This window comes from Peromyscus maniculatus, chromosome 1 (assembly GCF_049852395.1).
Source record: "Peromyscus maniculatus bairdii isolate BWxNUB_F1_BW_parent chromosome 1, HU_Pman_BW_mat_3.1, whole genome shotgun sequence".
Lineage (NCBI taxonomy): Eukaryota > Metazoa > Chordata > Mammalia > Rodentia > Cricetidae > Peromyscus > Peromyscus maniculatus.
Genome location: NC_134852.1, coordinates 214,151,515 through 214,168,691, shown reverse-complemented (window position 1 = coordinate 214,168,691; position 17,177 = coordinate 214,151,515). Strand labels below are relative to the sequence as shown.

Sequence of the window (17,177 nt, the reverse complement as noted above, 5' to 3'; positions counted from 1 at the left end):
TAATCTCGTCCCTTTGCAGTGTCTCAGTGCTGTAAACTAGTCTTGTCCCTTTCCAGTGTCTTCGTACTATAAACTAGTCTCGTGTCTCATTCTGTGGTGGTATTGTGTTCACCAAAATATTGTGTACCTTAATAAACTTATCTGGGGTCAGAGAACAGAAAAGTCACTAGTTAGGCAGTGATAGCACACATCTTTAATCCTAGCATTCCAGAGGCAGAAATCCATGTGTTCAAGGATACAGACAGGCATGGTGACTCATCACACCTTTAATCCCAGGAAGCAAGCCTTTAATCCTAGGGAGTGATGGTAGAAAGCAGAAAGGAATATAAGGCGTGAGGACCAGAAACTAGAAGCATTTGGCTGGTTAAGCATGTGGCTGGTTAAGCATTCAGTCTTTTGAGCAGTAATTCAGCTGAGACCCATTCTGGATGAGGACTCAGAGGCTTCTAGTCTGAGGAAACAGGACCAGCTGAGGAACTGATGAGGTGAGATAGCTGTGGCTTGTTCTGTCTCTCTGACCTTCCAGTATTCACCCCAATAACTGGCCTCGGGTTTGACTTTATTAATAAGAACTTTTAAGATTCATACTACATCATTCTGTTTTGAGAATTTGGCTGTTAGCCTCTGTAGATTTATAGTATGTAGTTACAGATGTGGTGATTAGATGTCTGAATGGTATTATATTCAGCAAGTGTTTGTTTGCTAAAGTAGTGTTTCAGCTTCTGATAATGAGGCTGTGGAATGAGACAAAATTAATGTGAGATGATGAGCAGACATAATGCTAGTGTGTTATGACTAGATGCTAGGGTTGTGTACATACTTGATAGCGTAGAATATTATATATATAGAGAGAGGGGGTGGGAGGGAAGGAGAGGGAGAATCCTTATAAATATGAAGAGAAGTTTGCCAGAAGAATGAGAAGTGGGGAGTAGTTGGACTCTGATTTCCTTGCAGAGGAAGCATTCTGTGACCCAGGGTTATTTTGGAAGCACAGGGTGTAGGAGGGAGTGGCACAAATTAAACCTGAAAAGATAGAAATGGTTGGCTATGAAAGGGAGTGTTGAGGGATTGAGTGCCCTTGTTGTGTCTTAGTGTGAGTGGAGAGAGGTAAAGACAATGACCATTTTGAGGCTGTAGCAACTGTAGACAAGAGATGGAGCTTTGGAGAAGGGTTTTCAGATATTTAGAGGTCTTTAGGGATTGGAGTCTACATAAATTTGGGGTTGAAGGGAGGATGAATGGTTTGAACTCGAACTGTTTCATTTCTCTTACCTTAGAATATTGGAGATCCTATAGTTTCATCAAAAAAAAAAAAAAAAGAACAAAAACCTTTGCTGTTATTAAAATAATACAAGTTTAGGAGGGTAGTAGAGATGGATCAGTGGTTAAGAGCATTTGATACTCTTGTAGAAGACCTGATAGTCACTGAAGGGCTGAAAAAGTACTCAGATTACATTCTCTTTGATCTAGAACTTTGACATACTTTTGTTGAACGTACTCTTTTATTTTTTTGTTTTATTTTAAGTCAGGGTCTCACTGTAGCCCTTGCTGGCCCAGAAGTTACTGAGATCTGCCTGCCTTTGCCTTTCAAGTGTTGGAATTAAAAGCACGTGCTAACACGGGTGGCTTGAACATATTCTTAAAACTTTTCAACAGCATCATTCGATTGTACATCTAGTGACTTGATCTTTGCTTATGAAGTCTCCAGTCCACTTTTTCCTTTTGGTTCCTTAGGGCTAAGGTATACTTGTCACTGAGCAGCTTCCCGGGTGGATATAGTGACTGCACATACTCACTCTCTGCCTTTCTTCTCTTCCTTGTTCCCTCTATTTTTTGGTGATGGTGAAAGTCAAACCTTGGACCCAGTCATACATGCTAGGCAAGGGCCCTGCTGCTCAACTACACCCTCAGCAACAATGGTTGCTCAACTACACCTTCAGCCTCAATGGTTGCATCTGCATTTTTTTTGTGATACATTCCTGTCTGGGTGTGCGTGCATGTTTGAAGAAGTCTTCTAGTAGGTTCCTGATAAAGAATGTTAGATCTTGCCTGGCTAAAAATGGGCTGCATTCATACTTACCTAATTGGCAGTTGAGATGGAGAATATTACTACCACCTCCCATCCCTCCTAGACCCCACCCCACCCCTAGGTATCACAAGAATTCTTAACTGGAATTTGCCCTGGAACTTTTGAAATGTTCTATCCTTGACTTTAAGCTTGCTGTCTACAATGAATGGCATCAAATGCTACTTTGACTTTCATTCTTGAGGAAGCTTATGGGATACTTTCTTATGTTGTAATATGTCAGTATCTGGTTTTTCTTGACATTTTTCCCGTTCTCTTCATTCTCTTGAATTATTGGTAGTCATGTGGAATTTCTAGTTTTTCTGTCAGTTAGCTAGGTTTTGTTGTCTTCTATTTCCCTTAATTGTCTGAGAGTTTCCTGATTATTTATCTCTATTAGATTTTGACTGTATTTTTTATTTTAGAAGCACCTAGATTGCTTCTATGTTAAGACAGCCTTGCCAAGTTGTAAATGTTGGCTTCACTTTAGGTTGATTGGATGCAAAGCCTGCTGTTTTATTAAAGAATTGGCAAGTGCTAGTATATGAGTGCCTATCTCTGGGGATGTTCAGTTTTCAAGAGAAGGATCTTCATTCTAAGAAAAAGAAGGGGTGGATAAATGGAGCAGGAAGTAGTATATTTATTTCTCTTGATTGGACTTGAACATTCCTTTTATTGTTGATCTCCACCTCAGCACCTGTCTTTGTTTCGTCTTCGGAACTCAGGCATTTTTGACTTCAGTGCTAAAGAGTGATCAACCTGTTGAAATGTTAGGAGACAATAAAGAATTTTAAAGCAACAGCATACTTGAAGTTAGTGTAGTTGCGAACAGATTTCCTATTTTAAATACTTTTACTTTGGTGAGAGTTTGGATTATTTTGGAGTTGGTACCATAATAGATGTCATGATAACCCTGACCATTTCATACATGTGCTGTCATGATGAGTTTTTGTTCACAGCTGTGTCTCAAGTTGAAATGTGATGATAGAATTGTAGAGCTGTGTTGTGCAGTACACAACACTGTACTGTACTGTAGGAACAGATGTTTCCATCTTGCTAGTAGTCTCTGCATCGAGTATTGGTTTCTTAAACTATCTTCTGTTGGAGGCGGGCCTACTCTCTTAGTCTATTCCTAGGGCAGAAATGCATTCTAAGCAATAGAACAGTAATGATGTTTACAACCTTTCAGTGTCTGGGAAGAGTACTTCATTTGAAACAAAGTATGTTAGATAGTAGCAAATAGCTGGCTTGCTGCTTCCTTTCCTAGACCAGTGTATTTTTTGGGAGCAGTTGAATAGGGCAGAACTCCTAAGGAATGTATTAATGAGGACCTGAATAAAAACAAGATGCCAGTGTTATCTGGTGATATGTTTATGTGAATATAACTCTAGAACCTATAAGAACAGTGACTTCATAGTATCCACAGCAGGCATTTTAAGTTCTCTAAAACCCCCAAACTTAGAAGTCCCTAAATACCCAAAACCTTTTTCATATAATTTGTCCAGGTAGAAAGAAATGTAGCTTTACTAGGTTTCAGGTAGATGCTCTCTTTTATTGGCAAATCAAAACCTAACCAGGTAAGTGGCTCAGAGTTAGATTTTCTCTCCTCAGGAACAGGCTGTTTACAATGGACTGTTTTTGTTTTTTGTAGCTAGAGTTTTCCTGCCTTGCCCACAGTCAGGACAAATTTCTGTCACTTGCCAGTCCCACAGCCGCTCAGACCCAGCCAAGTAAATACAGAGACTTATATTGCTTACAAACTGTATGGCCGTGGCAGGCTTCTTGCTAACTGTTCTTATAGCTTAAATTAATCCATTTCTATAAATCTATACCTTGCCACGTGGCTTGAGGCTTACCGGCGTCTTCACATGCTGCTTGTCATGGCGGCGGCTGGCAGTGTCTCCTCCCACCTTCCTGTTCTCTCAATTCTCCTCTCAGTTAGTCCCGCCTATACTTCCTGCCTGACCACTGGCCAATCAGTGCTTTATTTATTGACCAATCAGAGCATTTGACATACAGACCATCTCACAGCACTTCCCCTTTTCTTTCTTTCTTTTTTTTAAAGGAAGGTTTTAACTTTTACACATCTCCAAAACCAGCTTGGTATACTTGGGAATTTGGGCGTAGCTTCTCTTACTACTTCCTGCTGGAGGGGGGCGCTGTATCTTATGGGGACACAAAGAAAATTTTAGGGTTATGGAGTAGTTCGTGAGGGTGTATCGTCTGAGCCAGTTGCCTTGAATCCGATCTGGATGTTGGATTATCTGGGCCATGGTGTCATCGGAGACCTTTCAGGGGGTCTTGGCTGGTCAAACCTGATGTATCTTAATCTGGAACAAATCCATAGCCTCTGGCTTTCTGTGGAAACAAAAACAGAGCCTCCTTTCCAAAGCAACATATCCTTACATCCAAATTTTGAAGTCAAGGTACCTTTAAAATATACATTTTGGCATAACTCAACAGCTTTTGCAATCAAATGTTTTTCTTCAGTTATGAATACCAAAGAAAACATAATCCAGATTCTCTGTGTGGTAGCCATCTTTACATGGCTTATTTTTTATATTACCTTGAGCCTATTGCTTTAAACTGCAGCATTCTAAGACTGAAACGGTGCTGTGGCTGCTGGCTCCGCCCACTTCAGCTTCCCAACATAGCGGTGGTACGTTTTCCACCAGCTCTAGGAGCCATCAATTCTCAGAAATAGTGGGTCTATGCTTCTACCAAAGCAGCGTGCAGCCCAGAAACCTTTTTTTGTTTTGTACTAGCAAAGGCTAAATCCACCATGCAGTTTAACATGCCACTTGCAGAGGACTCATTCCTGCCATACTGCAGGTCGAGCACGCCAGGAACCCGCCATAGTAGATAGTAGCTCAAACACGCAGGCTGCCGCTAACTTGAAAGAGACAACTAGGAACTGTTTGTAGCTTCGTTTTAGAATCTTTTTACTCGGGTTTTAGGTGGAAACTCTAGCCAACACGTTGGGCGCCAGTTTTTAAACTGGCCAGTTCTTCTAGTAACTTAGTGTCACGGTTCTGTGTCAAGTTATTTTCTTTTTCTTTTTGTTTTGAGATGATCCTCCTGCCTCTGTTTCTGGAGTGCTCAGGTTGCAGGAGTGAGTGCACCTTCCAGGGCTTTGTGCCTGCTAGGCAAGCACTCTACCAGCTAACTAAGCTACACCCTAGGTAAATTATGTCTCTTTAAAGCTGGATTTTACTTCTTAAACACTCCCATTTGATTATTAGAATAATGTGGTGATATATTGTGTACCCTAATAAAATTTGCCTGAATGCTGTAATTGCTAAAATGGTCTTTTAGTAAAAAAAAACACAAAAAACCCCAGAGCCAGATATTGGGGTCAATGTTGAAAGATCAGGGAGACAAAGGAACAAGTCACTGCCACATCTTACCTCTAGGACTCTTCAGCCTGAAAAGCCTCTAGTTCCTGTCTCCTCATGCCTTATATACCTTTCTTTGCCCAGCCATCACTTTCTGGGATTAAAGGCATGTGTGCTTCCTAAGAAAAGGCATGAGATCTCAAGTGCTAGGATTAAAGGTGTGTGATTCTCAAGTACTGGGATTAAAGGTATGTGCCACCACTGCCTGGCTGTGTTTCTCTCCTAGACTGAGTCAATCTTCATGTAGTTCAGGGTGGCTTTGAACTCACAGATACAGACAGATCTTTGCCTCCTGAGTGCTAGGATTAAAGGTGTGTGCCACCACTGCCTGGCTTCTATGTTTAATTTAGTGGCTTGTTCTGCCCTCTGATCTTTCAGGCAAATTTTATTAGGACACATAATATATCACCACAGAATGTGCATCTTGTTTTTATTTTGACCATCTGTTCCCCTTATTCCCAAGGACTTCCTTCCCACTCTGAAGGTTTTATTCTTGGCCTTCAGCTCCTCTATCTAGTACTTCAAAGAGTTCAGTCAGTCCCTTTTGATGGAGGGAACAGAATGTGCTGCCTGATACTATGTTTTGAGTAATGCCCATTGACTGGCTTGTTACTGAGATGAATAAGCTATGATAACAAGTGATGACTTTTTTTTTTTTTTTTTAGAAAACATCTACTTTCTCCCTGGTCCATTCCACCTGATGTAAACAGGTTTTTTTTGGGGGGCTGCTTGCTGGCAAAAAAGAAAAAAAGACACAGAGACTTACTATTAATTATGAAAGCTTGGCCTTAGCTTAGGCTTGTTCCTAACTAGTTCTTATAATTTAAATTAACCTATATTTTTTAATCTGTGTTCTTTTATGTGGCTTGGTTACCTTTACTCTGTACTGCCCATCCTGTTTCCTCTCCATCTGCCTGGTTACTCCGCCTTCTTCCCAGAGACCTCTCTGTCCCCGGAAGTCCCGCCTAACCTCTTCCTGCCTAACTATTGTCTAGCTCTTTATTAAACCAACCACAGTGACACACCTTCACACAATGTACATATATCCCACAACATTTCCCCCTTTTGTCTAAATAAAAAGGAAAGGTTTTTAACTCTAATACAGTAAAATTATATACAATAAGAAAAACTATCAAGTAAGAATTACATTTACAATGTCCAGTCCATTTGTATTTGGCAAATTCAGAGAAAATACTCTATTATCTATCCTATATTGGTGAGTCCAAATTTTTGTACCCGATTTACTTTTTATCATAACTGAGGAAAACTGTAATTATAACTATTTAATCTTCAACCCCATCAGAGACCCGAGAAGGATACAATATTACCTGAGTAAACAGAAGTGCAGAGCAAGCAAATTCCAAAACTAAGAAATGACAGAGACATCTGACTGTCTGGACAGTCACCCCAGGATTCCTCTGTAACATTGGGGCATCCAACTTTGGTCTACAGACCTAAAATATCTGATGGACTTTTCTGTGAAGCTGGAATTTTGAAGGACTCTCCTACCTTGTCTAGGCAAAGTTCGGCAGTTGCCTTCTTTTGTGTCCTACTTGTTCAGTTCGGACAGCATACTGTCAGCAGTTGAGGCAAGGGCAGTTTCTTGCCCAAATGGCTAGCTTTGCCACAACAAAAACAAACTCCATATGGAGGTTCTTCAATGCCCATCATCCTTTTTTTTAAATAAATTGGTGCTGCCAGGAGCAGATGTATCTCACTGTCATGAATAGTCTAGGGTACCCTAGTCATTAGTTATAGTTAATTTAAAAAGCTGTGTTTTAAATGCAGTTTAGCTTGCTAAGCTTGGCTTATTTTAAAATTGTCATTACCAAGTCAGAGAGTCAATACTATTTAAGGTAGCTTTCTTGGTGGGGAATAGGGGTAACAAGTAGAACTTTGGTGAGTTTGTATGAAAGCGCTTCTGCCTCCTTTTTAAATATTGTCTTTGATATATTTCTACATTTAATTGATCACAGTGCAAGATGACAGACCACTTACTAGCAACCCAGAGAAGAAAATAGGTATGACTTTCCCTGGCTACACTGAGCTGTATGTGATGTGGGCCCATGGTTCTCAAACTTAGACAGACTTGAGGGTCATTGGTGAAGGGAGTGTTGAACAGATTCTAGGGTCTCTTCCAACTCCAGTGTTCTGATCAGGTCTAGGGTGGTAGACTGGCTGCTTTTGTGTGTCAAAAGCTAAAATCATCAGAGAGGAGGGAGCCTTAGGTGAGGAAATGCCTACATCAGAGGCATGTTTTCAATTAGTGATCAGTGTGGGAGGGCCCAGCCCATAGTGGTTGATGTCATCCTTGGGCTGGTGGTCCTATGTTCTATATATAAGAAAGAAGGCTAAGCAAGCCAGTAAACAGCAACCCTCCATGACCTCAGCATTAGCTCCTGCCTCCAGGATCCTGCCCTATTTGAGTTCCTGCCCTGACTTCCTTCAGTAGTGAATAGCAATGTGGAAGTGTAGGCCAAATAAATTCTTTCCTCCCCAACTTGCTTTTTGGTCATGGCATTTCATCACAGCAATGGAAACCCTAATAAGATAGGTGGAGTCTGACAGTTCCTATGACAAACTGCCTTCCCAGTGATGCTCCCTCTGTCATCAGGCTTCGAGAACCACTGTTGAAGTGTAATGATCAGTCTTTGCAGTAGCTAGACCAGCCTGGCGAAAGCACAAGAAGTAAATGCAAAAGGATTGTGGAGTAGGACCACCTTGATTTGCAGCAGCCCATGTGAAATGGAATTCCAAACAGCAAATAGTGTGCCTTGGATTGTTTCTCCAGCAAGCACTTATTTTGTTAGTCCACTTCACAGACTTTGACTACCCATCAGCAGTTCAGAGTTGGGGCACTAGCTTTTAATTTCTTCTCTATGGTGCTTGTGTCAAAACACCACCTTCCCATCCCTGCACTCCGGCAGGGTTTCTCTGTAGTCCTGGCTGTCCTGGAACTTGCTCTGTAGACCAGGTTGGCCTTCAACTCAGATTTGCCTACTTCTGCCTCTGGAGTGCTGGGATGAAAGGCATGTGCCATCACTCCTGGTTTGTGCCAAGTTTTAAAAAGTTAATTTGGTTGATGAAAGTGCCTGCCATGAGTGACATATTTCTAATAGTTTCCTAGTTTTTGACAACTGTATAGTATCTCCCAAGTCCTGGGTTCCTCCTATTCATGTTTTAGACTTAGTTTCCTTTTGTTGCAGTAATGGTCAGTTTAACTACTTTTGCAGTAGGAGTCAGGCTGTGTGAGTTTGCTATCTTTCCCATATATATTTTGAGGCTTTGTGGCAGTTGTTTTGAAAAAAATCACACAAGTTTTATTTTGAATTGGAATGTCTTTTTGTGAACTCACATCTTCTAGTTTACTTACTTTTCATTCTTTTTTCTTTTTATTGAGACAAGATTTTTCATCATACATTCCAGGCTGGCTTTGCACTTACTGTGCAATTCAGACAATCCTCCTTCCTCAGCCTTCCAAGTGCTAAGATTGCAGGTATGCACCACTATGCCAGGCTATATAAGAAACACTTTTTTTTTTTTTTTTTTTTTAAATCAAAAGTTAAGGCAGTGTACTTGGGGCCTCATACATGCTAGGTGAGTTGTCAGCCACTGAGCTTAAATTTTCTAAATAGAGATATTAAGTCTTTAGGATAATTGGCCCCCCTCTCCCAGTTTTGAGGAGGGTCTAATGCATGCTAGGCAAGTGCTCTACAATATATTGTTGACTCTGTGATTCATTTGTTAATTAGACTTGTCACATTTCCATTTCATCTTTACCTCTGTAGCCTACAGCTTTGTTGATTCATTGTATGGTGTACAATTTTTTTGGTTCTGACACAGATAGAGTGGTATATTGTTATTTCAGTTCCATACAAAGCATTTCAATGCCCAAAAGAGCTCTCTGTTAGCTTTATAAATAAGCTCTTTCCTTATTAGTAACTCCCTGGCAATTATTGACATGTTTTTATCCTTATAGTTTTGCCTATGTTACTTTTATATACATGGAACTCTTACAAATATGGAGACTTTTGGATATGGCTTCTTACATTAAGTACTGCTCCCCACACCCAATGATGTTGATAACTGGACCCAGGGCTTCTCATGTACTAGACAAGTATTCTACTGAGTTACATCCCCAAAATGTACTTAAGATTATGCTATACTGAAACTGAATGTGTTGGCATACAGCTATAGTTCCAGCACCTGGGAGGCAGGGGCAGGAAAATGAGCAGTTGAAGGTCATTCATGGCTGCATAGAGAGTTTGCGGGCTATATGAGACCCTGTCTCAACAAAACAAAACAAAAAAACTATCATTTTGTCTTATGAGTCAATAAGTCATTCTTTAAGTGCCCTTTAGTATACATTTTATAGCACTAAAAGTGAATTGATTTAGAGACAATTGAATAAAATGATAGCAGTGATATATATATATCCCTAATGGCTAAAGTTAGATGTTAGTAATGTAATAGTAAGGCTTTCCCTGACCTGGCCTCTCAGTCTGGAATTAGCCATGCATTCTGGAGGAAGCCACTTAACCTTGCTTCCCAGCTTTTGGTAAAATGAGCAGTAAGATACTTGATCTGGAAGTTATTACCTTTTATCTTCCTGGGTATCTAGGGATCCTTGGGTAGTTCTTTTTTTTTTTTTTTTTCTTCTCTTCCTCTTTTTATTAAGAGATTTTCTATTTGTTTTACATATCAACCACAGATTCTTCTGTCCTCCCTTCTCCCACTCCCCAGCTTTCCCCCCAAACTACCCCCCAATTCCCACCTCCTCCAAGGCAAGGTCTCCCCTGGGGAGTCAGCAGAGCCTGGTACATTCAGTTGAGGCAGGTTCAATCCTCTCGTCCCTGCACCAAGACTGAGCAAAGTGTCTCAGCCTAAGCACTAGGTTCCAAAAAGCCGGCTCATACACTGAGGACAGGTCCTGGTCTCACTGCCTGGAGGCCCCCTAAACAGTTCAAGCTAAACAACTGTCTCACTTATCCAGAGGGTCTAGTCCAGTTCCATGGGGGTACCTCAGCTATTGGATCACAGTTCATGTATTTCTACTAGTTGGGCTATTTGTCTCTGTACTTTTCCCAATCATGGTCTCCATATCTCTTGCTCATATGATCCCTCCTCTCTCTCGTCATTTGGGCTCCTGGAGCTCTCAGCCTGGGGCTTGGCCGTGGATCTCTGCATCTGCTTCCATCAGTCACTGGTAGCTCTTTTTAACATTAGTATCCTCTTATAAAACACCTGTTATCCCTGGACTTAGGAACAGCTTGCTAAGGCTTTGAAAGTATCCATGATGAGGGTTTGAGTCTGTTCATTGAAATGAAGTGAGCCTTCAGTGCAAGGTTTCTAGGTCATTGTCTTTTTTGCCTTGGGCTTGTTAAGTTCCAGGTATGTCTGAGTGGTACTGTGATACCATAAATCTCAGTACATTTTGTGGGAGCCTCTTTTGGGACTACAGTGTTATTTAAATCTCTGGCCCTGTAGTCCAGTCATTAGGTAGATTTTTTTCCCCCCAGGGGTGTCTATAAAGATTAATTATGGAAGGCCACAGTTCTTGGAACCTTCTTGTAGTTCATTGATGGCTCATTACATCACATAATTGTGACAATCTGTATTTGAGGGTCAGGGTATATTTAAGAATGCTTCACTGATCATAGAAACTTACAGCAAATTGAGAAAGTAGCCAATGGCTGCTTAATATCCTGACTGTGTGTGTATGCGTGTGCTTATGCTCTCTCTCTTCTGATCATTCTCTCTCCCTTATTTCCTCTCTCTTCCTTTCTTCTCTTTTCCCCCTCACTTCCCCCCCTCTTCTTTTTTTGAGACAGTGTCACTGAGCTGTCTCAGAGTTCACTATGTGGATCAGGCTATCCTAGAACTCAGAGATACCTGCCTGCCTCCGCCTCCACCTCCTAACTTTCTCTTTCTCTTTTAAAATTGGAATGGGATGGGTAAGTTATAAAAGGATAGATTTTTTTTAAATGAGTATACACTTGCTATGCTTTGTATTTCCATGTTGCATATAGTAATGTTTATTTTATTTTTATTTGTAGTAATGAATGTTATAACAATTGAAGATTATAAGAGCACATACTGGCCAAAATTAGATGGTGCCATAGATCAACTTTTAACCCAGAGTCCTGGTGATTATATACCTATATCGTACGAACAGATTTACAGGTAAGTCACCATTTAATTTGTTCAAGTTTGAATGGGATTTGATTGCTGACAACATGAATGTGATATATAAAGTATGTAAGATGAAGTTGGATGTATATATTCTCCACCTAGTGGATTGGAGGTTTGGTTCAGAAGTGTTTTTCAAATCAAGATAGAGTATATACCACACTATTAACTTCCACCTCTGCTTGCTTGCCTGTCATATACAATGAAGAACCTCCCAGGCCAGTAAGAAAAACTAGTGGAGTATTTGCTGTAAAAATACATGGTTTTTAGGAGACCCTAAAAATATATCCTGTTGATGCTTGCCGATGTGCAGTTCTAACTCTCTTCAGCATTTTGTTACCTCTCGGTAAATGGAAGCAGTAGATTAGGAACTGGGGTGGGAAATGAGATCAGCACAGTGACAGGAAGAAGTGACATCTATGTTGTTCCTCATGACTGGTGTACATGGAAGATGTATTGTAGCACGAATTTTAAAGAGACTTATTAATAAAAACAAACCTGGAGCTGGGTATTGGGGTGAATGCCGAATGATCAGAGAAGCAGAACAAGCCACAGCTAACCTCACCTCGACAACTCAGCCGATTGATCCTGTTTCATCAAACTGGAAGCCTCTGAATCCTCATCCAGAATGAATCTCAGCTAACTGCTGCTCAAAAGCCTGAAAGCTTAACTAGACTAGTTCCTGGTCCTCACGCCTTATATACCTTTCTGCCATCACTTCCTGGGATTAAAGGCTCACTTCCTGGGATTAAAGGCGTGAGTCACCATGCCTGGTTGTTTCCAGTGTGGCATTAAACTCACAGAGATCCAGATGGATCTCTGCCTCCAGAATGCTAGGATTAAAGGTGTGTGCTACCACTGCCTAACCTCTATGTTTAATATTGTGACTGTTCTGTTCTCTGACCCCAGATAAGTTTATTAGAGTGCACAATATTTTGGGGAACACAATACCACCACAATGTATTGCAAACACCTTTGTGAGTTAGAAACTTTCTCTTTTCTGGTTATCACTCTCTTCCTTATTTTGACAAGTATTTTTTAAAAAAAGAGAGAAGCTGACTTATAAGGGGTTACCACATTCAGATGATATATCCTCATTTTGGATTATTTTATGCTTATTTAATGTGTATTGTCCAGGTCATTTGAAGTTAGTTTGCATTTCTTCCCATCAGAACACTGACTGGGGAGGGTAGATTTTTCTTCCAGTTTCTGGTTGATCACCTATTGTAGGTTGGTGAATTTTATTTTGAAAGTGTGCTTTAACATGGAATTGTGGGGAATGCTTCTTCATTGACTTGGTTTTTGTGCCTGTTTCTTCTTGCAGTTGTGTATATAAGTGTGTATGCCAGCAGCACTCGGAACAGATGTACAGTGATCTGATTAAAAAGATAACCAGTCACTTAGAGCGAGTCTCCAAGGAGCTGCAGGTAAGGAGCTGAGTGCATCAGTGTTTGCTGCTTTGAGTGTTTGTGGTGGGGTGGAACTAGGCTGTCTCATGAACAGTTGGGATCTTGTTAATTTGATTTACCACACAAGTATATACTTTCTAGTTGGATAACTGACTAAATGATCTAATCTTTAGAATAAATTGCTTGTAAATTTGACATAAATTATGGAACTTTTTATTTGGAATATATTTCAGCTCATAACATATTACAACGTTAGCATTTCTTTTATTTAAAACCATGTTCTCTGTTAACTTTACTATCTGGTGAAATTAAAAAAAAAAGTAGGTCTAATATATTTTAACTTCTTTTTTGAATTTGTGTTAGCATTCAAGAGTGAGTGGTTTGCCTCCTAGTTTCTAACACTTGTAGTATGAACAACTGAAACTATTTGCAAACCCTTGCAGAAGATGTTAATATCTGGGAAACAGCAGAAAACCCTTCGTGGGGTGCCTGACCTCAGATACTAGCTTCATGCTAGAGCCAGGTCTACACTTGGATTCTGGTGTAGAAGTAATAGGGCCTAGAAACTCACTCAAGTTTGGTTCCAGGGTGAGGAACAGCTCCAACAGTAGGCTTTGTGTGTGAATTGTTTCTCACTCACCTTGTAGTTTTTTTACATTTTATCTTATGTGTGTATGGGGCGCGGTGTGCACATGTACCACGGGGTGCCCTTGCTGTACAGTTGATTTTCTCTGTAGATGTAATTCTGAATGGTTTTATTAAATAAGAAACACAGAGCCAAATGCAGAGTTAAAAGCTCAAGAGGTCAGAGCAGCAGCCAAGAGCTAAGACCAAAACCGCCTTCTTACCCCTCGCTGTCGTCCTTCCCCTCAGAAAGAGACCTACTTCCTGTGTGTGTGTCTTTTTATTGACTTTCTGTTCTGCCTTCTCATTGGTTGTAAACCCAACCACATGACCTCCTCGTCACTGCCTGTCTGTACAGACATCCAGGTCTCTATGGTTGGTATTGAGATTAAAGGAATGTGTCTCCAAGCTGGCTATGTCCTTGAACACACAGACTCTGCCTGCCATGTGATCAGGATTAAGGACATGTGCTACCACTGCCAGACTTCTGCTAAATGACTTGCTTTAGCTCTGACCCCCAGGCAACTTCATTTATTAACATACAAATAAAATCACATTTCAGCACAAATAAAATATCACCATATTTCTCCTTTCACTGTGTGCATCCCAGGGCAGACTTAGTTCATTACAGCCGGTGTCAGGCGTCTTCTCATCCACCTCATTGACCCAAGGTTGTTTATTTTTTCCCCCCTTCTTTTTTCTCATTTATTGACAGAGCTACATTTTATAAAATATACAACTTTGCCTATTATTTTCTTCATCTTTTTGTAACTGAATACACCATAATTGTTAACAGATATATTTACTGCCTGGGTATCTTGTGTCAGTTGTACAACCCCAAGACTGTTTATTATGCCTTAAATAGTTTGCTTTTAATTCTGGACTCACCTTTCTCCCCAAACTCTCCTAAAGGCAGCTTGCTGCTCTGGTCTGTTTGTCCTGTGTCCTTTTGATTGATACTGATTAATCTTTAGGTAGCTTTTAAACTAATAATACTTGGATGAACAATCAGTCTGGTCGGTAATGTCATCTTGTTGTTCATAAAGACACCAGGTTAGACTCCCAAATTTAGTCATATCTGTGTCAGCTTATGTTACCTCATCCAGCTAATACAACATTTTACAAAACTAAATTTTAACTTCCTATTAGGAAAGACTTATTAAAGATTAAAACAAGATAAAGGTGCTGTGCTCTTCTTTTTAGTATTTAAAAAACTGTTAGTAAATGTCAAGGTATATTTGATGTAAAATCATGGGATTTATTTTTTATAGCTAGAGTTTTCCCCAGTCCTGCTTGGCCCATGGTCAGGACAAATCTCTCACCTGCCAGGCCCGCAGCTGCTCAAACCCAACCAAGTAAACACATAGAGACTTATATTTCTTATAAACTGTATGGCTGTGGCAGGCTTCTTGCTAACTGTTCTTATATCTTAAATCAACCCATTTCTATTAATCTATAAGTTGCCACATGGCTCATGGCTTACCAGTATCTTAACATCTTTTCATGGCGGTGGCTGGCAGGGTCTCTCCTCCTCAGCCTTCCTGTTCCCAGAATTCTCTTCTCTGCTTGTCCCGCCTATACTTCCTGCCTGGCTATTGGCCAATCAGTGTTTTATTTATTAACCAATCAGAGCAACATATTTAACATACAGAACATCCCACAGCAATTTTTAGAGGCCATACACATCCCAATGAGTCTGAAAAATATTATTTTCTTTAAATTTTTTTTCCCTTGATGTTCTGGGAATTATATAATCAGGGTCTTGTGCATGCTAAGCAAGTGCTCCCCCACTGAGCTGTTCTTGGCTTTTTTGAGACAATCTCACCTGGGCTTCACCTAACAAACACCTGCTGAATTACAATTGTGCCAGACCACCAGTGATTCTTGTGCCTTAGCTTCCTTGGGTGCTGGGATTATGGGCGCACCCCACCCTGCCAATATTTAATTGACTTTTTTTGGAAGATGGTAACCAGTTTTAAATAGCTAGTTAAAATAGGTAACAAAATGGGGACAGAGTGCAAGGACAGGGAGGGAGATACCATGATAGATGAGGACATAATGGGAATAGGAAGAGGCAGGTTGCTGGGGAGGCTCTCAGGAATCCACAAGAATGACTCCACCTTTGTCTGCTGGCAATGGTTCAGAGGTTGCCTGGACTGGTCTACTCTGGTGACCAGTCTAGTGAATAACCTAGCTGTCATCATAGAGCCTCTGTCCAGTGACTGATGGAGGCAGATGCAGAGATCCACGGCCAGGCACCAGGCTGAGTTCCGGGAATCCAATTGATGAGAGAGAGGAGGGATTCTGCAGGCAAGGGACGTCAAGATCATGATGGGAGGACGTGCAGAGATGACCGGCCACAATAGTGGAAGCCCATGAACTGTGGGGTGGTGGCTGTGGAGCCCCCATGGGACTGGACTACGCCCTCTGGATACGGAAGATGGTTGTTTGGCTTGAGCTGTTTTGAAGGCACCCAGGGGATCTGTCCCTGGTGCATGGGCAGGCTTCAGGGAATCTGGTGCCTGTGGTGTGACACCTTGCACAGCCTTGGTACAGTGGGAAAGGGCTTGGATTTGCCTAGGCTCAGTGTGCTGGGATTTGCTGACTCCCCATGGGAGACCTTGATTTGGGGGATGTGGAGTGGCTTGGGAGAGAGAGCTGGGGGGTGGGAGGAGGGAGGAGAGGGGATCTGTGGGTGGTATGTGGAGTGAGTAGAAAATTTCTTTTTTTTTTTTTTTGGTTTTTTGAGACAGGGTTTCTCTGTGTAGCTTTGCGCCTTTCCTGGAACTCGCTTTGGAGACCAGGCTGGCCTCGAACTCACAGAGATCCGCCTGCCTCTGCCTCCCGAGTGCTGGGATTAAAGGCGTGCACCACCACCGCCCGGCAGAGAAAATTTCTTAATAAAGAAAAATGAAAAAAAAAAAAAAAAAGGGACCTCAGACCCTGGTCACAGCTTTGTGACTTATTAGTTGTAGGCCTTTTTATTAAACATGTTAAAATCATCTTGTCGGCTTGTTCAACATTAAGGTGAAGTAGCTTTATTGAAATATCTGTGGTCCCTTTACACTAAGTTGTAAGACACCCTTTTTCTTTTGCTTCCTGCCTTGCAAAACCTCCTTTCTCAGTATTATATTCATTTCTGTTCACCTATAGAGAGCCTTCCTGGAATTCTTGTCTAACCCTCAAAACAATACAGAACAGAATAGAACAAAACAGAATAAACAGTTGGCATTTGTTTATGACTCCTAGTAACAAGTCTGTTAGGACTGTGGTTGTGTTACTGTCTTTGTATTCATGTCCAACTACTTCTCTGGCTCATGGGAAGCAAGGACTCTGTCCTGTTTCTCTTTTTAGCCTTAATATCTGGCACAGCCATAACACAGAAAACACTTGTTGAGTGGATGCTTGTCAGCCGAGTTTGACTTGTACCAGTAGTAAAAGTATCATGACTAGTCTTTTGATAACTGATCTTCATGTTCTCTAGATGGTTAGGTA

At 41.0% G+C, this 17,177-nt stretch overlaps 1 protein-coding gene across 2 annotated transcripts in view; it reads left to right on the top strand.

The window, feature by feature from the left end:
• Cacul1 (CDK2 associated cullin domain 1) overlaps window positions 1-17,177 on the top strand; it is an 81,494-nt gene that overhangs the window by 22,331 nt on the left and 41,986 nt on the right. For both annotated transcript variants that reach the window (XM_006978468.4, XM_006978467.4), the window contains exons 2-3: window positions 11,517-11,643; window positions 12,974-13,076. In XM_006978468.4, the coding sequence (XP_006978530.3) occupies window positions 11,517-11,643; window positions 12,974-13,076 (230 nt within the window). The remainder of the gene's footprint in view (window positions 1-11,516; window positions 11,644-12,973; window positions 13,077-17,177) is intronic.